A 27685-nucleotide genomic window follows, 5' to 3' on the forward strand; every position below is an offset into this window, starting at 1 on the left:
ACTCCAGAATGCTCGCCTCGACTACTTCCATTACCACTTCCTACGTCGTGGACCTGTTTCCCTCCCTTCCCATAGCATTTTAGAATTGCAGTTACACTAATGTAACTGTCACAAAGGGTTTCTACACTCCAGAATGCTCGCCTCGACTACTTCCATTACCACTTCCTACGTCGTGGACCTGTTTCCCTCCCTTCCTACAGCATTTTAATATTGTAGTTACATTAAGCTAACTGTCACAAAGGGTTTCTACACTCCAGAATGCTCGCCTCGACTACTTCCATTACCACTTCCTACGTCGTGGACCTGTTTCCCTCCCTTCCCATAGCATTTTAGAATTGCAGTTACACTAATCTAACTGTCACAAAGGGTTTCTACACTCCAGAATGCTCGCCTCGACTACTTCCATTACCACTTCCTACGTCGTGGATCTGTTTCCTTCCCTTCCTATAGCATTTTAGTATTGCAGGTATATTAATCTAACTGTCACAAAGGGTTTCTACACACCGGACTGCCTGCCTTGACTACTTCCATTACCGCTTACTACGTCGTGGACCTGTTTCCTTCCCTTCCTATAGCATTTTAGTATTGCAGGTATATTACTCTAGCTGCCACAAAGGGTTTCTACACTCGGGACTGCTCGCCTTGACTACTTTCTTTACCGCTTCCTACGTCGTGGACCTGTTTCCCTCCCTTCCTATAGCATTTTATTATGGCAGATACATTAATCTAACTGCCACAAAGGGTTCCCACACTCCGGACTGCTCGCCTCGACTACTTCCTTCACCACTTCCTAAGTGTCGTGGACCTGTTTCCCTCCCTTCCAATAGCATTTTTAGAATTGCAGATACATTATTCTAATAATTGTCACAAAGGCTTCCCACACTCCGGACTGCTCACATTGACTACTTCCTACATCGTGGACCTGTTTCTCTCCCTTCCCATAGCATTTTTAGAATTGCAGATACATTATTCCAACTGTCATAAAGGCCCCCCACACTCCGCAGCGCTCGCATTGACTAATTCCTTCACTATTACCTTCACTACTTCGTACATCGTAGACCTGTTTCTCTATTTTTCCATAGCATTTAAGTATTACAGATACGTTAATTTAACAGTCATAAAGGGTTTCCGTACTCCTTTCTTTTCACTGCTCACCTTTCCGCTTCCTTTACCACTTTCTACGTCGGGGACCTTCCCCCCCCCCTTCGCATAGCATTTTAGTATAAAAATATACCAACATCTTTGAATATTTAATATTCAATGCCAACATTAAATTGAATAATGTAAAAAGCTGCTTTGTTCTAAATACATACATACCTATATACTTTTAATTTAAAGGTGAATTTTAATACTGAAAATAAACGGTATATAACTGCCGACTAATATTGTTAAATTCAATTGGTTAGTCTATGGTTCAATTTATTATTCTGAAAGTTGTGAAATTTAATTAGCTTAAATAACATTATTCTGAAAGCTGTGAAATTATAGTGATATATATTCATAGACGCCAAACTGTTTACTCCATGAATGAAAGAGCTTAGAGTAAAAGTCGTTCTCTCTGTCTTAAGTAGACAACAAAATTGTTGGTCGCAAAACGTAAACAAATAAAAAGAAGAAGAAGGTAGCTCCTAATGTTATTCTTATGGGACAAATTTAAAAATGTTTTTTAAGTGTTTTATTATTACTACTGAGTGGAATCGTCTAGAATTTTAATGGTGTCTTTACACTGGTGTCATAACTATTTGTGCAAAATTTGAACGCTATAAGTGCAACGGTTCTTGAGTTTTAGGTGCGAACACACACACACACATACTCCAGCGGACAACTTTTCTCCGACTCCGCTATACACGATACATAGATTCGTTCACTCATCTACTATGAGTATTTACCATTACTAAGGCCTGTGCAGGTATATTTCGCAAGAACTTTGAAATGCCGCCATTTTGTAACGAATTAACCTTTTTTGACGCGGTTTCCGGCAATGAACTCCACTTGACCAGACTTTTAAAATGATGTGCATATCAACCTATGCTTACATTAAAAATTATGTACCTACTCCTCATGGGCCGTCCCCTGGTGGAGGTAAAAAATGGTAATACTTACAAAAAGTAGTTTTCATACATATAAGTTGATGTGAAAGGTTTGAATTGTCTAACGAATTTAGTTAAAAAGATATCAAGCCGTTTCCAGACTTTTTTGTCACCCTGTATATATATACATATATAAACATTTGAACGAATGGTGTTTTTGGCCTCTGGGGACATCAAAATGAAAAAGTAAATCGGTCCCGGGTCTAGGTCTTACCGTACCACCTACGGTAATAGCTACTTCCCTATAGGGCAATTCGCTAAAAACCTTATTAAAATCAGGTGTGATTGTTTGTATTACTGTATTCTTTTTTGTTTATTTCAGCTTAACTTAACCAATCAATAGTTTTATTAATATTATGAATTCAAACGGGATGAAGCCCAAGGGCAACAGCTAGTATAGGGGAAGGTCGGCTAAAATGGGGACTCTAGTGGTTTCCACATTATATTTCGCTTAGAAATATTGCTAAACTTGTGAAATTTAGACAGAACAAGACTACACTAATGTGTTGACAGAAACTGGTAGATTTTGATCAATTATTCCCTAGATATAACAATAAAATTATATATTTTTTAAATGCATACATTGTCCCCGTTTAAGACGACCTTTCTGGTAAAATGGGCACGCCATAAGAGCACATGCAAAATTGAGTTTTTTTAATGAAAAAGCATTTGTATTGAATACAAAACACATCAAACTCATCATATTACCTCTTAAAGTGACTAAACATGTTAGAAAGATTGTTATAGAAAATAAAAACTAAGAATTTCTCAACTTAATAAATATTTTAACATATTTATGGAGTTGAAGTTTTTTTAATTAAACTTTACCATATTTATATCCTTAAGCATATCAGTTAAAAATTTATAAAACGTATAAACTAGTAAAACACTGGTTCATGCCAAAAGTGTTTAATGTGTATACGTTATTATCCTACAATCTGTCCAAAATGGGGACATTCTTATAAAACGGGGACGTCCCCATTTTGTCCTACAATGTGCGTCCCGCCACTGTATTAATAAAACAAACATGGCGTACCTAGCCTCCACTTTGAGATTTTTGGATAGAAGAAACGACAAATTGTAGCCTAATAACTGAAGATAGTGATCAAACACTTACTTTTTTTTAACTCTCAATGTTGGGTACGTAAAAACACAGTTGGGACACGGACAAAAATCCAAAGAATAAATCGTCAAATATTTAAAAGTGTGCAACATGAAACTTATAGTCAGTATATCAACGGTAAGTAGCTCAAAGTAGAGTGAAATGGTTAGTTCGCAATAGTTCGTCAAAGATCAGCTCATAGCAGCACTAGTTTAGCAGTACCGGAATGTCCCCATATTGCCTAGCGTCCCCATTTTAGACAACTCTCCCCTATATAGTGCTAAGTGCTAGTGCTAGTATGAATTTGGACGGATGGTGTTTTTGGCCTCAGGGGACATCAAAAGGACTAACCAGATCAGTCCCGGGCCTAGGTTTTACCATGCCACCTAGTAAAGTACAATGCCACAAATTTGAACTCAAATGGACATTCGAGTCAAAAATGGCAGCCATTCAAAGAAATCTTAAATCTACCATTTTGAACTTTTGAGCGCCTGCCATTTTAAAGGTAATTTTATGTGCATATCAATTTTGAGGGTATTATGTTTTAATTTATACGTACTAGATCCATATATACTAGAACGTACGCACGTATGTACGTGAACACGATATCTTGAGTAATTTTTTCCGATTTTCATGAAATTTGGGTTAAAGGTGTGGGTCAAGAAAAACTTGATTAAGTTCGTGAAACAGCATGATCGGACCATGGGAATGGGGTTTTATGGTGTACAAATTGGCTTTTCCAAATTTTTACTCTTAAAACATAATGTGAACCTATGCTTACATTTAATATTTTCTTCTGACTCCTAGCGGGCCGCCCCCCTGAGGAAGTAGCGCATCACTGAGTAATTTGTTAAAATTATTTTATTGCCCAGTACCGTAACTGTGTGCCAAGTTTTGAAGCTCTACCTACTTTTAGCGAATTTCCCTATAGGGAAGTAAGCTATTACCGTAGGTGGCATGGTAAGACCTAGACCCGGGACCGATTTACTGTTTCATTTTGATGTCCCCAGAGGCCAAAAACACCATTCGTTAAAATTTTTATATATGTATAAAAATATATAGGTATATATACTGTACTTATATATATATATATATATATATATATATATATATATATATATATATGTGTGTGTGTGACCGTGAACGCGATAACTTAAGTAATTTTTGTCCGATTTTGATGAAATTTGGTTAAAAGGTGTAAAGCAGGATAAACTTGAATGAGTTTGCGAACCAGCATGATCGGACTATGGGAACGGGGGTTTTTGGGGGGTTTTATGGGGTAAAAATATGTTTTTCCCATTTTTGACCATAAAAACACAAAATTTCACAATTACTTTCCAAACCATTATGTAGAGCATAAAGAAACAAATAATTTAGTATATTGAAGCGTTATTATGCGCCTAAGGGTTACGGAGAAAATAAAAAAAATTGTAATTTTAAAATTCCCATGTTATTCTTATGGAGAATGAGGCATCTGTTGTAGTTTGCTTATTTATGAAAATATTTTGATCAAATTTGGAAAATACATTAATTTCTTACTAAACTACAGTAGGTACCTATTAACATTTTACATTAAAAAACACTTATTTACCCTCCCTGTTGCAGCAAACCTAAGTACTCGTTAAACTAATTCTATTTAAATAGGGAATAAATGTGATATATTTAAGGAGACATTTTAGTGTAAATCCAATGAGGCAAATGAAAATTCGCTAAGTCTGCAGGTTTGCTGCGGCGGGGGTATTTGAAATATTTAACTGTTCCGGGACTATTTCCAACCCTGTAAGTATATATTTCCTATAGGTAGGCCTACTCTAAAACAAGCGCATGTATGGGCAAACATTTATTTTCAATTTTTTTGTTGAATGTGGGGTATTTGGTCACGTGAAATCGATTGGAGTTGGTCACAATGCTGGGAAAAATCCAGTTTCTGTCCTACAGCCCTTGAAAGTGTCTATGTTATCGGCAATACGTTTTTGTAGGCAGTTAACAAAAACAGCTGATACAGGTTATTTTTATTGTCATCATTTTATTTGTCGTGTAAACAAAAATAACTGCATTGGTTGGTTTGGACTACCAGTACAGTCCACAAGAGTCTGCAGTTGAGGGAGGAGCCTATTTACCACGTGACTTCGAAGGAGCCAATGAGGACAGTGCGGTGTTGCCAAATCTAATAATACTATAGCTGATTTAAAAATATTGTTTAGTATATTTTAATTAGTGTTGAAAATTAGTGAACAGGCGATGTTGCAACGTCGCGCTAGTCCAGTCTTGCTATTGGCTACCACCAACTGCAGACTCTCATGGCCCCTAGTGTAAACATTTTAAAGAATAGTGTTGTATATTTAGTTTATTTTATTAGATACCTACTTATAAGTGTTAAATGTTTTTAAGATTAATTTTAAAGATAAAAAAATGAAACGTGGAATACCTCCGAAGCAAAAATATTTACAGAACCTGCAACGGAGAGAAGCTACAATCGTCAATCGACTACTAGAAACAAATTTTACCACTTCCTCTACAACCGAACCTGATCCAACCAGCTCATACATCTCTCACTCAGATGCTTCACAATCTTGGTCAATTCGCATTGAAGAATGAAAGTTGTGAAATAATTTCAGATCTTATGGCCGAGAAATATAATGAATAACAGGCTGATCATTTTGAGCAGAAGAGTGGACGAATCGCTGCTCGACATTTTAAGAACGTCAGAGCAGTGAAGTCTGAAATTCCTTTAAACATATAAAGTCGCCATGTCGGTGGTTGAGAGATATTATTGAATAAGAACATTTTTAATACTGAGCTATCCTTACTCCACTTTTTCAACAGCAAAATTATCCATATGCCATGAGAAGGCTTGCAAAAGTTTTGATTCAATAATTAACTTACGGTATTTAATAAATGCTCTATTCAATCCGAGCGAAGCTCGGTCTCCCGGTATTAGATTTGTATGTATGTGAACACGATATCTTGAGTAATTTTTGTCTGATTTCCATGAAACTATAGTGTCTAAGGTGTGGGCCAGGATAAACTTGATTGAGTTCGTGAATCAGCATGATCGGACCATGGAAATGGGGTTTAATGGTGTAAAAATTAGTTTTTCCCATTTTTTACCCACAAAACATAAATGTTCTCAACTTTACTCTAAACCATTATGAAAAGCTTAAAAAAAGAAATTTAGTACATTGAAGTGTTTTTGTACAGTTATTGGTTATGGAGAAAATTAAAAAATATAATTTTAAAATTCCCATGTTATTCTTATGGAAATTAAGAACACTGTTGTAGCTTGCTTGTTAAGGATATATGTTGATCAAATTTGGAAAATTATTTTATTTTACCTTATACTATATTAACATTTGGCCGAAAAACACTTTTTACCTTCCCCATAGCAGAAAACCTAAGTAATTGCTATGGAAAATAAATGTCTTGTTTATGGAAATATTTAGTATGAATCAAATTAGGCACATTGAAGTTCGCTTAGTCTGCAGGTTTATTTACATTTGCATTCATGTTCAGCTTAAAATATTAACTTTGTGTGTGCCACCATGTTAAAGTAGATGGTAATGATAATGATAAATAAGTCAGATATCAGAAATCAGAAATCCTTTATTGTCCTTAAGCAAAACAATCTTGCAATAGACTTAGTCACATATCATGGTAAAATAGGGTTACACAGTAACCCAGTCAGACTAGATTAATAAGCTAATATCACAGACAATAACAGGTAAAAATTTAAAAGTAAAAAGAAGGCTGTAGGCTTGGTGGAGAATATAGGCTACTAGATAAACTAAACATCAAAACTTAACAACTTTTACATCAAAAAACTCTTTAATCACATAAAAAGGATGTTCAACAAGCCAGTTGTATAGCCTATCTTTAAAAACCAGCACAGGCAACGCTCTTGACTCAGAGTGCAATATATTGAATAACTTTAAGCTCATGATTGAATGGTTACTGGCACATTTACTTAGTCTATGGGACGGAATTTCAAGTAGAGACTAGAGAGTTAGATCTAGTGTAATGAGAATGGAAATCTTTTCTAACAGCCAAGTCTCCTAATTTTAATTTAACATCAAGTAAACACACATATATGTACAGGTCAATGACAGTCAATATCCTAGTTTTTATAAACAAAGGTCTACAATGGGCTTTGAGAGCTGATTTGGTTACTATTCTAAGTGCCTTTTTCTGAAGTAACAAAACATCACTTATATTACTACCGTTACCCCAGAGAATCAGACCATATAGCTTTACACTGACTGAAAAAATGCAAAATAGGCTACTCGGATATATTTCTCAGAAACAACAGTTCTTAACCTATTCACTAAATAAATAATAACTCTTGACAGTTTTGAACATACTAAATCAATGTGAGCTGACCAAGAAAGGCTGCTGTCAATCAACACACCCAGGACTTTTAAGGGCCTAACCTCTTTACAAATTACACCTGAGCCCAAATCTTTGTTTTTAGTATGGCAAACTAGGTGTTGTGTCTTGTCTACATTAAGAAGGAGTTTATTGGCACTAAACCAATCCCCAGCTTGTTTCATTGTATGTTCTACAGATAACTTTAATCTATTGAGATCAGGGTGAACAGTTAGGAACGTTGTATCATCTGCAAACATTGTGGTTTGAGCACCCTCAATACTAAGTGGCAAATCATTGACAGAAATCAAAAAGAGTAGGGGACCAAGGACCGAGCCTTGGGGAACCCCAGTTTTAACTTCAATGCACCTGAAATGCACAACCTTTGCATCAACAAACTGTGAGTGACCACTTAAATAAGACTTAAAAAATTGGAGAGGACAACCACTCACACGCAGTCACCTGAGCAAGACTCCTTCCCTCAAAAGCTTCCAAAATCCCAGAAACAAAGCAATCAATGGCATCCGTAGTTGACCTTCCACTCCGAAAACCAAACTGACATGCAGAAAAAAGCTTAAATCTATCAAAGTGTGTACATACCTGGTGCTTTACAATCCGTTCAATTAATTTACCTAAAATAGGCACTAATGACACTGGTCGATAATTCTTGACATTACTTTTGCAACCCTTTTTGTGAATAGGAACCACTCGTGCTATTTCCAGCGCTTTTGAGAAAACTCCCTCCCTAAAAATCGCATTGATACACAACACCAAAGGAAGCAATATTGCACTCAGAATATACCGGATTATGTAACCCGATAGGCCGAACACATCTTTACTTTTTGAAGCTTTCATGGCCCGCACTTCACTTATAACCTCCTCACTGGTCACATATTTCCATTTAAGGTGAGCTTCACAACGACCGTACCTACGAAGCAGTTCCTCTGAAGACACATCAGGCTGATCGATGGTAGCCTACTTCTGGCTTCCTCTACTGAGCTGATGAAGAAGTTGTTAAACTCCTCAGGGGAAATTCCCACCTCGACATCCGGAACATTGTTGGTTGTGCTCTTCTTGATGATGTTCCAAGCTGTTCGGCTTTTGTTGGAAGCGGACTCGATGGATCTGTCGTTTGCATCTAGTTTTGCCTGGTTGACTGCCGATTTGTAGATCTTCCGACTGCAATTGTATGCCTTAATTGCCACCTCGCTAGGAGAAGCTTGAAGTATTGTACGATAGGCCATAGCCCTTTCTTTCATTTTTCTCAAGTCCGGTGTGTACCAAGATTTTCCTGCACCACTCGAAGTTTTGTTCTTCTTTCTTACGATTTTCTCCGGGCAACTTATGTAAGTATTAAGGTCATTCTACATTTATAATAAATAATTATTATTTCACAAGTACAGTAGTTAGTAGGCTTACCTAACACAGCCGGCCGACCATTGACCACCCTGTTTGCTGCAGCATCAGACCGACCACAGACGTTGGTGTCCGGGAGGTCATTAGATTGTGTATTAACAGGAGTCTCTGTGGAGGGGCCAGGACAGCATACCTGTAAGAAGACAACAAATGTGTAAGACTGCTGTTCTTGCTAGCTAATGTAGTAGCTAGGTGTAGGGCCTACAATGCAGTTGTCCGCTTGTAATATTGAGCAGAGTAAGCATATTAATCCAATACGTTACCAAAAGTCAATTCTACATCTGTTTTAATTATGTAAAATGGGATGACTATTTGCAGTATCCCTAACCAATTCTAGATCTAGTTCATGTAAATATTATCCAAAGTCAATGGTAGGCTACATATTTTTGGTTCACGTTATGAGATGTCTACTTGCAGTATGTAAAATCAATGGTACAAACATGTCAAGTCCATCTAAATCTATTTACATTTATAGTTAAAAAGGCAAATACCACTCATTGATCACTATATCTCAAAAACTACAAACCATAAGAACTCAGGAAGTTCATACATTGTTCTTATGGAGAAAAGATTTTTTTAATTTGAAAAGAGGAATACTTTTGAATTTACACTAAATAAAGGAACATCGGGTTATATTCAAATTGCTATTTATAAAACACTGTTATAAACTTTGAATTAATTACATAACCAAAATATTTGCATTATTTTTGTGGGTTCAAAATTTGTGTTTTGCTGCCAAACACTTTGTTATTGTTAAATGAATTTAAAAATCGAGATGTGGTGGTGTAAACTTATTTTTTAAGATATACGTTTCTCTGCCAACAACAGTATATTAAGGAACGCGGCAGTGTTCCGCCCCGCCAAGTCCCCCAGCGGTACACAGCTGCTGCAGTGTATATGTACATGACGTGACAAAGTGGCTTTTTTACTCGTCTATATTTTTGAAGAAACAAAAGCTATTAAAATAATTATTCATCTACTGGATAGGGGCACTCATTCTCAACAAAATAAAAAAAAAAGAATTTAAAAAACGGTTGTGTTTGAGCCAGAAAAACTAGTTTGAAAATTCACAAATTTTCCGTGTTCTCTCCTTCTTCTCCTTGAATGTTGACGGACCTACAGCCCAAACCACTGGCTCAATTTTAATGTTTTTTATGTTGTTTGAAACCCCTTAACTACACGTTAAGTCTACACATCTACACGATGTGCCTTTTGAGGGTCTCAAGTCGGTGCGTTGACCCATAAACCCTTGGCAAGCTCTCAAAGTACGATTTTGGCCCATTTAAATAACATGGGATTAAAATAAAAACAAAAGAAGGACCAGCTGCGATTAAATCTCATTTAATTTAAATGTTAGAAAAATTCATAGGGACAGCTGAAAATTATTTTAAAACTTTTATAAAGTATTTTTTTTTTCAGGTATACCGAATGATTTGAACTACTTACTATATAAAATTACTTAGAGCAGTGATATTCCCCGATACTTTCCATTGAAAAATGCAGTGTACCGATGGTACACTAGTACAGCAGCTAGTCATTTTTAACAGTTTAATACTACTTATTAAAAAACATATGAAACCTAGGAACTTGAAACTTAGTACTAGTACTAAGTTTTGTTTTATGTTTTGATACACTAAAACAAATAAAACAATCGAGAAAATCACTCTACATATTATGTTAAACAAGCAATTAAAAAGTGATATGTAAATTTAGGATAGATGAGTTTTTCAATATTTGTTTTGTTTATGCTATTTCTAACAAACTTAATCTGTTTGATTACATTTTTACTTCTCTAATAAGGGCTCAATTTACACTAGTCGTTAGATGTACGGGTTTAATTATCAGAACACTTCGGTTTAACCGGAAAAACCGTTATCTGGACTGTTTCGTTAAAACATTAAGAATCGTCGTGAGCAAAGTCACAACGGGTTGTGCTAGTGTAAACATAAAGTAACGAATTAATTTAATGAAATGAAAATGCATTATTTCAACAGTGCCACATGGCCCTTTCTTTACTTAATGTGCAAAATTTAATCTGTAGAGTATAAATATATACATGTTTTTACTTTATCCCCCTATAGGATCCCCCTCATCAAGGCCTCATCAAGGCCTCTTGTAAGGTTAACAAGGGGAACTACAGAGCCACTGGGGCGGAGCCCGAAAGGATTTTTGAGATAAAAATATGCCTATATGTTAATCGGGAATGTGAGCTATCGTCATACCAAATTTCAGCCCAATCTGTCCAGTAGTTAATGTGTGATTGAACTTCAAACAAACAAACAAACAAACAAACACATATAAATTACAATATAAGAAAATATATAATGTATTTCACACATATTATAGGCCTACATTATTAAACATTAAAATATCATATGTTGACCTGAACAAATGTTGTAAATAGAAATTTCACATCCTGATAAATGAAAAATACCCCCGCCGCAGCAAACCTGTCGGCTAAGCAAATTTCCATTTGTCTGAATTGATTTTCAATTAAATATATTTTAATAACATTAGGATTGACGAGTACCTAGGTTTGCTGCTACAAGGAAACTAATAAAGTGTGTTTTTTAGTAAAATGTTGATCAACAATATCAACAATCAGAACAACAGACAGCATCCATATACCAATATGCCCTCCGATCAAAACCGATACAACCAAAGGCCTAATCAATACTACAATAATAACAGCAAGCCATATCCTACAAATGAGCAAAAACAAGTGTGTGCCATGATAAGCCAAGACAGTCCACATGACACAGCAACACAACAAAGATCTCCAACAAATTTCAACCCCTCACACACTACCCAGGGAAACGACCTGTCGCTGTAGATGTAAGCCGAGGACCATCAACTACTAACATCATAACAACTACAGTGATATCAACAGCAAATATCCTCGAAAATAATTATTCCAATAACCCTTACAATTTCTCAATAAAAAATATAATGTGTGATCAAGATTTCTTATTAAATGAACCTGCTGTAAATAATAAATCTCCTGTATCCAAACCAGTTAAATGCCCTGAAATAGATATTAGAATAAATAATCTCACAACAAAAGCATTAATCGATACTGGTTCTACAATAACATGTATTTCCAAAGAATTTTTCAAAGAGAATCAAAAAATAATTCAACCTTTTGAAGAACTTACTTTGGCTAATACAACAATAACTACAGCCACAGGTGAAAAATCAAAACGTGTTGCAAGAATCATTTATGCCCCTGTAACCATTGAACATCAGACCATCTGGCTTCAATTTCTTATCATACCTAATTTAATTAAACCTGTGATATTTGGTATGGACACCGATGTGATATTAACAGAACTCCGACTAAAGATAGAGTTTAATGATAATAAATTAAGTTTAACAATTAATGCTACTGATATTAAACTAAAAAGTGATATGAGTATTAAAATGGGACAAGTATGTCAAATAGATATAAGCAATTGCCAAGGCCATATGATAACTACTATAATAATGAAGAAAACTATTTTACAATGTACGAAGAATATCACTTACCCAAGAAAGAACCACAGACCCACAACTACATGAATACCTTCAAAATCTACCCCAGTTACCTTTGTTCCAATTGTTATAAACGATAGTCATAATCACAAATGTATTTAGTTATAAGAGATTATCATCAAGCAATCATCAACAACTATTATAAATTCATTAATGTGCTCCATACTACCTATAAGCATCATTCATCTTGTATATGTCTCATGTTCATTACGTATATCAGCATTTGTTCATCACTCCATTCATGTATGTAAAAAAAAATAAAAAAAATTGTTTTAACCACTTTAACTAATGTTATGTTATTAAAGTTTGTATAAGATAGGAGGGGATAGTAATCATTTTGTTATTTTAGAATTATGTTATTGTTATGTTCGTTCCAACTGCAATTCTGTTCTAGTTAAAACCTTAGGTATAATGTCAAGTTTGTTAGATTTTTGTTTCAACTCAATCAAGTATTTGTTATTAAATTAATTGTGTTTTCTCGTCATTTATCGAAAACATGTCATTAAAGAATTTAATTGCCTATTTTCTGAGGGGATATTGTAATGACTCAAAAACCAATGTTTACAAATACGAGTATATAGTCATTAGGCCTAATTAAATTCCAAACTAAATCTTGTTATATTTTTAATATTTATTCATGTTCATTGTTAATATTAGTAAAACCATATTGTCTCAACATATATATAATTTATAATCAAAATTTATTCATTGGCTTATCCAAAATTATTATTCAAAACAATTCCTCCATTTAAAATACAGTGCATCTGGGTTCAAGATTATCAATAAAATTCAGGGTGTTTCAGAATTCGTGTCGGATATTTTAGGGTATTGTTCCTGGGTAAGAAACAAATCCAAATATCATATTTAAATTGACCGGAAGTCCTTAGTTGCTCACATAGCCGCCATTTTGTTTTTTTCGCTTATTAATTGTTTTCTAAAAAGGGGTAAGAGATGTAGTGCATGCCGAGGCATGCGGTCTAAGTCTGCCACAACAATGCAACAGTCTCCGTCCGCTTTGCAAGTTATTTTAATCGATTTTAGATTATTTCAAACAATAATTAAATGTTACATAACCCCAAAAGTGTCTTTTTTATTAATTATCAATCATAAGGATGGCTTAAAAATTGCACGCCTTTTTACAGTCTTTAAAATTCACTCATCATTAAAGTGTTGGGTGCGTAATATGGAGCAGTACAGCAGGAAAAATAATGTGGAGATTAGCGGGATTCCTAAAACAGAGAACAAAGACGTGAAAACCATCATCAAGGAGGTCGGGAAGGCGCTGGGTTTAGAGGTGCAGCCAAGCCACATCGCAGCAGCCCACAGGATCCCATCCTACAACCAGGCACGGGTACCGTCATTGGTGGTGCAGTTCACAGAGAGGACAATGAAAGAGGCTTTCATCGCGAACTTCAAGGAGTCTAGGAAAGGAGGTTCACACCTAACTGCGAATGACATCAGTCGCAGCTTCCCACACGACAAGGTCTACGTCAATGAACATCTCTCGCCTGAAAACAAGTTGTTCTTCAAAAAACTCAAAGAAAAATGCAAGGAACTGAAGTACGCATACGTTTGGAGCAGAGACGGGAAATTTTTTGCTAGGAAAACTGAAGACAGTAAATCAATAAAAGTGAGTACATATGAAGATATTTACCAGCTTAAATAAGCAGTTCAAATGGCTACGTTCCTAGAAGTTATTTTTGTCATTTCACTCAGTTCATTTTATGAAATTCTATTTATTTTAAGTATTTTTTTAACTGTTTTGTAGATTAGCGAATGTCATTTACAATCTTCAATGAATATGAAACAAGTTTACCACATTTTTACAAAGATATTAGTAACGGAGGTTCATTAAATTTACTGTATGCCAATATTAGATCTTTAAGAAAGAATTTCAATAGTTTTTTAGCAGAGGTTAACAGTGTCATAAATAATATTAATTTTATTGTTTTAAGTGAAATTTGGGTCAATGAAAGTGAAATTAGTTTTTATAAAATTCCTGGGTTTAATTTATTTGCTTGTTGTAACGACACTTATAGAGCTGGAGGGGTGTTATGTTATGTAAATGAGAGTATTGATACTAAGCTTTAAAATGACCACTGCTGATGTTTTGCTTCTGCGTGTTAGATATAAAAATGTTTATTTCAATGTGTTCTGTTTTTATAGGTTGCATATGCACTCAGAAAATGATTTTGTAAATGAATTTTCCGATACTATTAATAATGTAAAGGGTAATACTATTTTGGTCGGGGATGGAAATATAAACCTATTAAATACTTGTCAACCATATGTACAAAACTATTTCAGTCTGTTACAAAATCATGGTTTTATATGTATGATAAAGAGCCCTACGCGCATAACTAATCTGTCTAAAACACTCGTAGACCATAATTTTGTAAGACATCCAAGCGTAACTGTTTTTAAAAGTGTTATTTTTGATATTGGTCTAACGGATCATTGTTTATTGGGGTTGAATTTTGATTTAATGTGTAATGGTAAAATAATAGATGATTCTAGCTTACTCAAACAAAAAGATAAAATAGATTTTATTTTATTCAAAGAAAAGTTAGAAAATGAAAAATGGGAAGACATTTTGCTTTCAAATGATGTCAATTATTGTTATAATATTTTTTATGAAAAACTATGTACTATAATAAAGAAATCTAAGTTAGCTTTTAAGTACAATAAATTTCAAAAATCTAAATCGTTAAGTCCATGGATAAATAATAATTTATACAATAGGATATCGAAAAGAAAGAAGTTATACGTGTTGTATAGGAAAAGGCCATTCGATTTACATTTTGGAAAGTATTTTAACGAGTTCTGTGTCAAATTAAGAGAAGATATTGATTTTGCTAAAAACCAATTTTAAGCGAACAGAATTAATAATTGTCATGGGGATTCTTCTCAGTATTGGAAGGTTTTAAATAATGTGTTAGGTACAGCTGATAAGAAAAATGTAACTGAAGTTGAATTGGAAAACAAAACAATTTTAAATCATCACAAACAAGTTGCCGATGAGATTAACAAGTATTTTATCTCCGTCCAATGTCAAGGTCAAAGCTGCAACGGGCCTCCCCCTCCCCAGCCACGACCCTTGCATTGTTGTCCTCACTCCTTCTTTGTTGCTCCAACTACCATTCCCGAAGTTTTGTCTACCATAAATGGATTGAAAAATAAAAAATCAACATGTTTGATCAAATATCTGTTCAACTTATAAAAACTGTCTCTAAAATCATAGCGCCTGTTTTAGTCCACATGATTAATCTTAGTTTTGCATGTGGTACATTTCCAGAAAAACTAAAACAAAGCATCATAGTGCCCATTCATAAAAAAGGCTCGTCAAAAAAATTTGACAATCTCAGACCTATTAGTTTGCTCTCAGTTTTTTATAAAGTTTTTGAGAAATTAATGAAAGTCAGACTTACAACATTTTTGGATGGTTTAAATTTTTTCAGCAACTCTCAATTTGGTTTTAGGAAAGGAAAGTCGACAGAAGATGCACTGATTACAGTCACAGATAAAATTTATCAAAGTTTAAATAGCAAAAACAAAGCAACAGGTTTATTTGTTGATTTTAAAAAAGCATTTGATCTAGTTGACCATAATCTTTTATTATCTAAATTAGATGCTGCTGGTGTTAGAGGTGTAGCTAATAATTGGTTTTCTAGTTTTCTCTCAAACAGAATACAGCAAACAAAGACCAACTAAGTTCTCCTCTACATGTCAGGACAGGTGTTTCCCAGGGATCAGTTACCTCTGCGACCCTCTTCCTCATATTTATTAATGACCTTCTCAAGCTTCCGTTCCATGGACACGTATGTGCTTTTGCTGACGAGTGACGACATTGCGTTTTTTTATTCCCAAAAAGATATTTTCACTCTTTACGGTTACATCCAAGAAGATCTTCAGCTTTTGAGTGATTGGTGTAAAGCAAATAAAATGCAGGTTAATGTTGATAAGACAAAATACATAAATTTCAGTCTAATAAGTAGTTTTAACTTTCCAAACAATCTAGTTTATCATTCTTCGAATTGTAATTTAATTTCATGCATTTGCAAATCAATTGAAAAGGTCAAGCATTTTCGATATCTCGGAGTAGTTTTGGATGAAAATCTAACTGGGATAGACATATTTCCACACTAGATACAACAATTAAACAAACTATAAGAGTTTTCTATTTTATAAAAAACATTTGTAACACCTTCTTACTTCGAACTCTTTATTTTGCTCTTGTCCAATCAAGACTCCAGTATGCAATTCAATGCTGGGGCGGAACTTTTAAAAGTTATATTGAAAAATTAAGGTTTACACAAAATCATTTTTTAAGGATAATAACTAAAAGTAATAAGCGTGAAAGCTCTTTCCCGTTATTTTCTCAATTAATAATACTCCCAGTTCAGCACTTATATATTTTTAAGGTTCTAAAACTCTTCTATGTACGCAGTGGAAATACTGGGACAAGCAACCTTTTGTATAATACTAGACAAAACAATCAAGGCATTTTCCGTTTACCTAAAGTAAACAAGTCTTTGTTCAGACATTCTTATCAGTACAATGGTCCCAAATACTTCAACCAACTGCCAGAAGATATCAAATTTTGTTTGACCTTAGATAAATTTTCTTCAAAATTAAAACATTGGCTTTTTCATTATCCGGACGTATATTTTCTTAATAATATACTAATATAACAACTTACATCAACCACTCAAAGAATATTTATTCTTTTTCTTTTTTTCTGCAAATAAATCCGTCAAGTTTCGCTATTTTTGTAATTTCCAATTTGTTTTCCATTTCACGAAGAGGCAATACATTTTTAGTTATAGGAGTTATTTTATATTCCTATACTTAAGACGCCACAGAGAGCGGCAACTTGTATTTATCAAGCGAAGAGACTGGACTCAGTTGTAAATAAAATTGTTTAATTTTTGTTGTTTTACGTTTGCCACGATTACTGGATAATGTGGCAACGTAGTTCCAAGTGATTGTATTATTTTGTATTTATTTGTTTTGAAGGAATAAACTCATTATTTCATTTCATTTCATTATTTCATTATTTCAGTGTACTCTCACTGGCTCATCTTTAAAAGTGATGATTGTAAAAAGTTAGAGGAACTCACACTGAGCTATAATAATATAACTGGAGTAACCACTCTGTGTTTTAAAAACGTACCACTGTTTTTGCTGTTTTTGTTTCAGAGCTTCGTGTTGTTAGGTTGGCCAGGTGATCGGTTGGTGGGATTTGTCAAATTAGAGGAAAAATCATGATGGCGTCAACCTATTGTCTTGTTGATAGCAAACAAAAATATGTCAACATTATGATTGCAATATAAGTTTAATTATTTATCATACGAGCAAGATCAACCCGTTTTAACAAGATCATAAACCGATGGTCATTCTTTATCAAATGCCATAGGTAAACCTGCCACAGTAAACCCAAGACTAAACCAATATCTCCAAACCAGGAAACTTGACTAGCCTATTTTCACCACATAGCTTGAAAAGAGGTAAATAAGTTAGTAGCCTATTTATTTATTATCAAAAACAATTTATAATGTTTCAAAATAACTTTAAATGCACAGGTTTTAACGTGCAATGTCTTAAATAAGTTTTTTATATAAGTCCTTGAAATAACGGATAGGCCTAACCTCAAAGGAATAGTAAGGTTAGGTTAGAATGAATTGGAATTTGACAGCACCCCACCAACCGATCACACGGCCAACCTAACAACACGAAACGCCAAAAACAAGCCAGCAAAAACAGTGGCACGTTTTTCTCTAATGTTTAACCAGAGAGTAGTGACTCCAGTTATAATCTATATCTCAATGGGAACTCACTACATTGAATAAACAATAACATCTTCAGACAAAATAAAATCAGCTGATTAGTTTCTAAACAAGTACGTTGACTTTCACAACAGCTGATTTAGAAGGTTTGAGTGTTTAGTGTGAATTTTAAAGACTGTAAAAAGGTGTGCAATTTTTAAGCCATCCTAATGATTGATAATTGATAAGAAAAGACACTTATGGGGCTATGTAACATTTAATTATTGTTTGAAATAATCCAAAATCGTTAAAAAATAACTTGCAAAGGGGACGGAGACTGTTGCATTGTTGTGGCAGACTAGACCGCATGCCTCGGCATGCACTACATCTAACTTCCAGCGGTCACGTATTACTAAAGCTGCCATATCTCAATTAATATTCATCCAATCTTAAAGATTAAGGTGTCAATCGATTTGTAATAAAATTGTCTTAAACAAGTTATTCTTGTAATTTTTTTTGTAAACTCAACAGTTTTTGAGTTATTTAAGAAACAAAGTTTTTAATGGCCGCCATTTTGTTTTATGAATTTAAAAAATGTTCATAATTTTTTGCAGCTTTGTCTAGTTGTCATAAATGTTTTTGAAAAGTTTCAATTTCGTATCTCTTACCACTTTTTAGAAAACAATTAATAAGCGAATAAAACAAAATGGCGGCTGTGTGAGTAACTAAGGACTTCCGGTCAATTTAAATATGATATTTGGATTTGTTTCTTACCCAGGAACAATACCCTAAAATATCTGAAACAATTCTGAAACACCCTGTATATAATTTATAATCAAAATTTATTCATTGGCTTATCCAAAATTATTATTCAAAACAATTCCTCCATTTAAAATACAGTGCATCTGGGTTCAAGATTATCAATAAAATTCAACCATGTTTTTAAATATGTGAACCCCATAATTTAAGAAATGATTGACAACAATGAACGGGACAGTGCAGTTAAGTCATCCAAGAAGAACATACAGAAACTATTAATTGTGATAAATTGTAAAACTATTTAAATTATAAAATAAAGTGTTGTCAAAATATCCAAATCAACTGAAGAAAGAAGAATTAGACATACATTATTAAGAAGAAAATCATTTCAAGAAGATTGGTGAGAAAATTCCATTTATTAAGTTATTAACTCAGACTATAGGCTCATCCAGCATCCATTTTGAGAAGAAAACTAACCCTCCATATTTCATTAGCGTTAACAAAAGAAAAGAAAAATTAATCACCTTACTAAAATATTGTTTCCAAATTGTTATTCAATCTACATTTAACTTATTGCATTTTATAAATTCAAAGAAATCTTTTGATTCAGTCAGCACGAACCCCAACCCCTGAAGAATTTTTGTAACCACTTATTTACCATTAAACATTGTATTCAATAACATCTGTACCTCATCATTTATAATATTGTTAAGATAAAATTAAAATAACAACAACATATTTAGAGGTTTATTTCAGGTTATTATCGATTATGTTAAGTTATTTTAACATTATTTCAATAATTTATAACCTAATCATTCTGTGCGATACAGTACTAACCGACGCGAGCTGGTCCGATACTACCCGACCAACATGGTCCGCCATATTGCCTACCACTTCCGTAGGTACTAACCAAACTAAACTAACCCTTCATCTACAAAACAAAGTACAGTACAACCTCTTTACTATCAAATAATAATGTTTAAACATAAAAATACTTTTTCAGTTTAGCACACTGATGTCTTAAACATAAGTACGTGCACAGAAATTATAACGAAAAACTAAAAAATCGTCACAGCACCAATGTTTAATGAGGCACGAAACTCGTAATGGCGCTCACATAGTCTTTCTCCTAGGTGCTTCTGCTGATGTCCTATTCAGTACTGCCTCTAGCAGCAAAAGCTAGAAACAGCGTTTGTCCAATACTACACGCTGTCCGATACTACACGACTTTCCCTCAATCAAAAATCATCAATTTGATTATTTTTCAGATATTTATGTTAACGCTGCAGAGCAGCATGGGTCCTCTAGTATCAACTTTAGTTAAACATTATTCTCATCCGTTACTTAAATCAACTCAAATAGAACTGGCGGTTGATTAATCAACCCTATTAAACATACCTATTTTTAAACATAGCTTGATCCACCAGTTCTATTAGCTTTGAGTATAATCAAGATATTACCTTGATAATATTGTTTTCCTTTGTCCCACATTGAGACTTAAGCAGGTATTCTCTCCAACCAGGCTCTTTTCGTTGTTGAAGCATGTCCAACAACACTGGACATGTCTTGATGTTGATACACTGACCTGGCACATTTCTTGGGGTCCTACAATCATTCTTGTCATTTCCAAAATTTACATCTGTAAACAGTTAATTGTTTCTTGATAGGATTATTTCTATAACTACCTATCTGTTTTTTATGAAGGTAAATTAAAACTTTTAGTCAATTCTTAATTTAGTGATAAAGACATCCACATCACATTTTCACACATTTTTACATTTTTTTACATTGTCACATTTTTTAGTAGATCTTCTTAGTAAGATATTAGTATAAGCAAATAGAATTAGCAAAGACCTAAATTAAGCAAAGTGCCTAAAAGTAAGTGGTGAAATCAGGAATGCCACATTAGTTTTATAAAGTCATTTAGTGGATGAATTTGCATTGCTTAGGGATGGACGAGACTGGATTTTAAGTTTGGACCAGATCGAGACGAGATTATAGATCTCATTACTATAGGAAATTATTTATTTGCGTAGTTTTACAATGGTTAATAAATAATAATAAAGCACTATTAAACCAACTACTAATGTACATTAACTAACTAGGTATTTATCACAAATGTTGATACAAAAAGAGAGTAAAATACCCCGCCGCAGCAAACCTGCTGACTAAGCGAGTTTCCATTTACCTGGCTGGAATTCCACTAAATTAATCCCTTAAAATTGTCAGATTTACTTCCTATTTAAATATAATTTATTTTAATGAGTACATAGGTTTGCTGCTACAGGGAAGGTATTAAGATGGGTATTTTTTATTTAAATGTAGCTATCAACATTATGAAATAAACAAAATTGCCAAATTTGATTAATTATATCCATAAACAACCAAACTGCAACAGTTTATTTATTTTCCATAAGAATACCTATAAACATCCTAAACATGAGAATTTTAAATTTAAAATTTTTTGAATTATCTCCCTAACCGTTAAGCATACAACAATGCTTCAATATACGCCTACAAAATTATTTATTATTTAAGCTCTACAAAATGGTTTAGAAATAAATTGAAAAATTTTATGTTTTTAGGGGTAAAAATGGGGTTTTCCCATTTTTACCCCATAAACCCCTGTTCCCATATTCCCATTATTCCCAGATCATGTTGGTTCCCAAACTTGTTCAAATAAATGTAGGTTTACACGTTTATACCAAATTTCATCAAAATCGGATCATTTTTACTCGAGTTATTGTACTAACGGACACATGTATAAATCTAATATATAAAATTCTCGTGTCACAGTGTTTGTCTGCAAACTCCTCCGGAACGACTTCACCGATCGTTATGAAATTTGGTGTGTAAATTCTGTAGGTATGCGAATCGGACGTAAACTATTTCCCGTTTCGAAATTCTTAAAAGGGCTCCGCCCCAGTGGCTCTGGAGTTTCCCATGTTAACCTTATGAGAAATGGAATTAATGAATCTTAACAGCTGTTTCAATTAAACAAGTTGGTTCTGTTCTATGATGTTCAATAGCATTAAAGTTACAAGGATTACCAACAGGGTGCAGCACTATTATTTCTTTTACATTTATGACAACAGCTAATTTGCAACCAAAAGGTGAGTGAGCGTAGCGAACGAACTTCAACCTGGAGGCGAGTTAGCGTAGCGAACGAGCTAACCTGAAGGCAAGTGAGCGCAGCGAACGAGCTCCAACCTAAAGGTGAGTGAGCATAGCGAACGAGCTCCAACCCAAAGGTGAGTGAGCGTAGCGAACGAACTTCAACCAGGACGTGATTGAGCGATGCGAACGAGATCATCTTGAAAATTAAACGTAACGGTACTTTCTTTCCATCGGTCTGTCTTAGGGGAAACCTATAACTTAGGCGATACGAAGTTCGCCGGGTCAGCTAGTATATATATATATAATATACATATGAATTTGAACGGATTGTTTTTGGCCTCTGGGGACCTTAAAACGAAAAAGTAAATCGGTCCTGGGTCCAGATCTTACCATGAGACCTACAGTAATAGCTTATTACCTATATGGGAAATTCGCTAAAATAACAAAAGCTTACAGGAACTTAAATAGTTAGTTAAGATAATCATAAATAAGAAAAAACAAAAATAAAATCAAATATTTTAAATGTCAAACCGTAACATGCACACCACAACTAACAGTATTACAACAAAAACAGTCTTCAAGAAACAAAAGAAAGTTAGTGTAGTAACTTGTAGGGTGTTTTCTGATACCAACCAGTGAAAATGATATCAAATTCCCCTATTATATCCGGTATAGACAGGACCAAGACCATTACGGATAACAAATTACTGGGAAGTATTTTTTTTAATAATCTTGTCTTGAAAAAGTCTTAGAGTAAAGTTAATCCTGCTCAAACTAATGAGATTTATTAAATTTCGCAAATTTCTCAAGAATTTGAGACTCGTCCATCCCTAATATGATGCAAGTTATATCCCAGAGCTATAAAAAGATGCATCAAGCTGTATTAGATTAGATTCATATTGCACTATATGTTATATGTTTTCAACAGAACGTTAACTTCCCATTGTAAGTACAGTATGCCATTAAAGATTATTAGTTTTATAGATTGCGACTGCAAGGAACTCTAGACAAGTAACTTGATATTGAATTGTATTGAACGAATAACATATCTGAATGTACGAGTATCAACACGTATATTTCGAACCATTCATTTGAATATATAACCAACTTTTAAGGATATTTTTGTCCAAAGAAATTGAAACAGAAAATATACTTTAATACTTTTCAATGAAATGGCAACTATACAAAGTAGGTAGTAGGTACAGTATTCTTCATGGATAGGCTTCCACGGTCGTCACTTATACATATACCTACAGTCTTGGTCTTCAGGGTTCGACCGCGTCCTTAGGTTATATACACTACAGAAACTACCGACGTTTCGGCCACATAACAGTCAGCCATCTTCAGGGCGAGCGAGCACATCACCGAAGTCACAGAACTCAGCTGGCACGGGTGGGCCGGGCTCGTAGGTTATATACCCTCTTGATGGTGGTGGGAGTGTTCTGGAACTTCCCACTCCAGCTCCACTGGGCTCAGGCTGCTTCTAGAAAGTTCTTGGCTTTCTCTGGCGAGTGGGGACTGTTGAATATCCGTTTTGCATTGTATTTTCAGTTTACTTAAGATCGGGTCCCACATATTCCTTAAATCTATTCCGTTATCTTTGTTAAAATTGTCAGCATGTTTCCTAATTTCTATATTGCTTCTAAAATCTTTCTTTCAAAATAGTTATCGGAATATGACAAAACTTTTACATTATCAAACTCTATTGAATGTTAGTTTGGAAGGAATGGTCAGCAATTGCCGAATGTTCTACATCAAGGAGTTTTGTGCATCTTATATGTTCTTTTAATCTAGTCAAAACCAATCTACCAGTTTCACCTACATAACATCTGCCGCAGCTACGATACACACCAGAAACTTGCAGTCAAAATTTTTCTTTGGTTGGACGTAAAAATTGTTTTATTTTTGTAGGAGGTTTAAATACTTTTTTTATATTCTTTCTGTCGTGCCCTTGACGTAATATATGGCATAATCTTTCTTTTCTTGCTGTTCTGTAGATTTTCTTAATTTTCCTTGTCTATTTATAGGTTTTTTAATTTCTTGTTTCTTGTAGCCATTACACTGAAGAACTTTGAGTAAATGAAGATTCTCAGATTTTTTATGCTCTGAATCCGAAATGTGGAACGCTCGATTTGCCAAAGTGTTAAGAACTGTAGTCTTCTGTAACGGGTGATGATGCGTTTCAGCATTGAGGTAAAGATCTGTGTGTTTTCTTCCTATATGCCATTGCATTCCTATATTTGCATTCCTATTCGGAATGGCCTAGGCTACCGTCTGGCTTATAATTACTTAAAAGATAACGAAATAGATTGAAGGAATACGTCGAACCCGATTTTAAGTAAACTGAAAATACAGTGCAAAATTGATATCCAACAGTCCCCACTCGCCAGAGAAAGCCAAGAACGTTCTAGAAGCGGCCTGAGCCCAGTGGAGCTAGAACGGAGTGGGAAGTTCCAGAACACCCCTACCACCAACAAGAGGGTATATAACCTACGAGCCCGGCCCACCTGTGCCACCTGAGTCCTGTGACTACGGTGATGTGCTCGCTCGCCCTATGAAGATGGCTGACTGTTATGTGGCCGAAACGTTGGTAGTTTCTGTACATAGTGTACATAACCTAAGGACGCGGTCGAACTCCTAAGACCAAGAAAATAGCCAAGTTTGAATGGAGATGAGTGTAGGATGAGTGGCACGATCTTGTAGTCTTGTTAGTGACTAACGCCGACATATTTCTTAGACACAGTTGTTAATTAATAGCATATACAGCTAATGGCAACTAAGGGACCTACAGTTTATAGTGGAATCCGAACCACATTTTTGCCTTGATAATAACGAATTGGTCTAATTATCAGGATAGTACTGCGGATAGTCTTAGTACTCACTAGTGCGGACGTTAATCCACACCAGGGAGTATCGTATCCACAGTGCATGCCTATAAATATCCACAATTTGTGACCTTCTAGTAGCTGGATTACAGGACGTCGCAACCATCGCAGTCATACCATGTGGCATGTTTATTAAGTAAGTACATCTAAGAGTGTATACATTTATGAAAACAAACAGGGGACAAAATTAGCCTTTTGGTCCAATCTTAAAGAAAATATACCATTAGTTGAAGTTTATAATCATTTAGGCCTATATAACCAAATATTAGTACGGTATTAGTTTGATTATTATGATCAACTTTCTTGAAATAGTATTTAAATTAGATATACCAAACATTTGTTTCTGGACTTCTTAAAATGGGTTTTCATTAATAACTGTTAAAACAAATATATTTAAAATTTTGACAAGGTAGGTACAGTCAGGGCCGGACTTAGGACTTCAGGGGCCCCGGGCAAATTTGCCAATGGGGCCCCCTCCCCCAGTATGAACATACGAGAATATACAATACACAATATATATCGCCTATTACATGTTTACTAATTTTAATTAAGCAATGTAAAGGTGAAATGATAAGTAAACCTGTTAGAATAGTATGCTGTATTTTGCATAAACTTATTTGATGTAATATTTTTGGTTTAAAAATAACTACATTGTACTGTACCGTAAAGTTTCTTTTTGTTGTAACTTTATTTTTTATAAAATGTATTATACCTACCTTACACATTTTTTTGCAATACATTAAAATGAAATATCCTTTGTAACAAATAATAAAAACTATAGATAAAATAAAAATAAAATGACACACACTTGTAAAAGGTTTAAATTAAATTTAGTTTTTCTGTAAAAACATTCTATTTGGAGCTTAAATGAAAAAACTAATTAAAGATATAATGGAATAAGCTATAAATATATTCAAACACGTTTTGTAAGTAAAAAATAATGCATACACTTTTAAGGCTTTAACTTTTTTGTAACTCACTACTATAATTTTACTAACAAACCTTTTAATACTTTTATAAGATACAAGTTTAGAGTTTGCTTTTTATGGAATAATAATTATAGGCTAATGTTTAGAACATCGTTATTTCTATCTATTTGTCCTTATGTCACTTCCCACTCTGACACGAGTGATACGCTGGCCTGGCAATTAAAACTCTTGTTTCCTACATTTCTTGGCTGCAAAATCCTCGATCACCTTTTCTAAATTAAGTCGCCGCAAAATGTCATTTTCTATGCTGAGTATGCTCAATGAGTTCAATCTTTCCTGCTTCATAGTGTTTCTTAAATAATTTTTAACAAGTTTCAATTTGGAAAATGTACGTTCGGCCGACGCATTTGAGACCATCATACTTAGAAATATTCTTAAAATAATTTCAATATTAGGAAAAACTGAGATAAGTCCATTGTCAAGTAAATATTTATATGTCGTCTTTAAATTTAGTTTTCGTGATGACGTCGCTGGTAGTAAATCTAATTCATCTTCTTCTATGGTCCGTTTCAAGGGGTTTTCCTGGCTTAAAGCAAATTCTTTTCGTACTTCAGGTATTGGGTTTGGGTCGTCAACATCCATTTCTTCTTCTCTGTGATCTTCCTGGTTAAGCAGTTCTGTGTTCGAGTCAGTTTCGTCTTTTTCATCTTCACTTTCATTTTCATTGGTATTGGCTTTCAGGAGCAATCGTTCCAATTCTTGATCCTCTGCTAAAAAGCATTTGAGATGTAAGCACTCTTCTAATAGTTCATTGCTACTGATATCGGTTTTATATTTTTCTGCCAGAGTGCTACAAGCAGCTTCCAAATCTTTCGCATTCAAAGTAATGATTTCTTCTAAAAAACCAAATCTCTTTGCTACGATGTCATATTTTGATGACCTTTCTTTGAGATGTGTACTTATGGAATCAATGATTGGTAAGAATACCTCTATCTTCAGTTTATCTTTTTCTGAGTGTATTGATTCTGGGGTTTGAGGGTTGTCAAAAAATGCAAGCCTAGAACTGCGTTTTGTAGTACGCTTCTTCCTACAATCTTCAAACTTCAAACCTATCGCTGTTTCAGCTGATGTGAGGTATCTGTCAAAACTGTCTCTTTTCTGGTTGATGAATTTAATCAACGAGTTTAAGAGTGTCACTGAGGTTGCAAGAGTTAGAGTGGGCTTTTGCAATATTTTGCTTACGCGATTAATCCGGGCCAGAATGTCATTCCATACATGAGTTAGAAATACTGTTTCAAAACGATCCATAGTTTTCAGTAATCCAGACGCCTGTATTTTTGTGTCTGCTGACTGTTCAAGGTCTTCAGCTATCGTTTTTAGTGCGGATTGTATATTTGTGTAGTTATCTTTTATTGCAAAAACCGCATCGGCTCGAGCTGACCATCTTGTGTGTGACAGAGCCTTTACAACTTTTTGTTTACCTTTAAGGTTATTTAGTAGAACTCTCCATCTCGAAGTAGAAGATGAAAAGAAAACGTAAATTGACTGGACGAAGTGGAAATATCTAGCAGCTTCTGAGTTGCACTCTGCTGCTGAAACTCCAACCAAGTTTAATGAATGGCTTGAACAAGGTATAAATTCGGCTAATTCATTTATTGCCTTTATCTTTGCTTGGAGGCCATTAAAACGCCCACTCATGTTGCTGGCGTTATCATAAGACTGTCCACGG

The 27685-nt window shown here is 34.4% G+C and overlaps 1 protein-coding gene across 2 annotated transcripts in view; it reads right to left on the reverse strand.

Annotated features, from left to right (window-relative positions):
* The window catches only part of LOC128984376 (venom protease-like), a 142402-nt gene that overhangs the window by 58207 nt on the left and 56510 nt on the right, over positions 1-27685 (reverse strand). For both annotated transcript variants that reach the window (XM_054403698.1, XM_054403693.1), the window contains 2 exons: positions 20486-20664; positions 8974-9103 (listed from right to left, as the gene is read on the reverse strand). In XM_054403698.1, the coding sequence (XP_054259673.1) occupies positions 8974-9103; positions 20486-20664 (309 nt within the window). The remainder of the gene's footprint in view (positions 1-8973; positions 9104-20485; positions 20665-27685) is intronic.

Source organism: Macrosteles quadrilineatus, unplaced genomic scaffold, assembly GCF_028750875.1.
Source record: "Macrosteles quadrilineatus isolate MER2022 unplaced genomic scaffold, UCM_ALF_1.0 Scaffold_1__1_contigs__length_201487025, whole genome shotgun sequence".
Lineage (NCBI taxonomy): Eukaryota > Metazoa > Arthropoda > Insecta > Hemiptera > Cicadellidae > Macrosteles > Macrosteles quadrilineatus.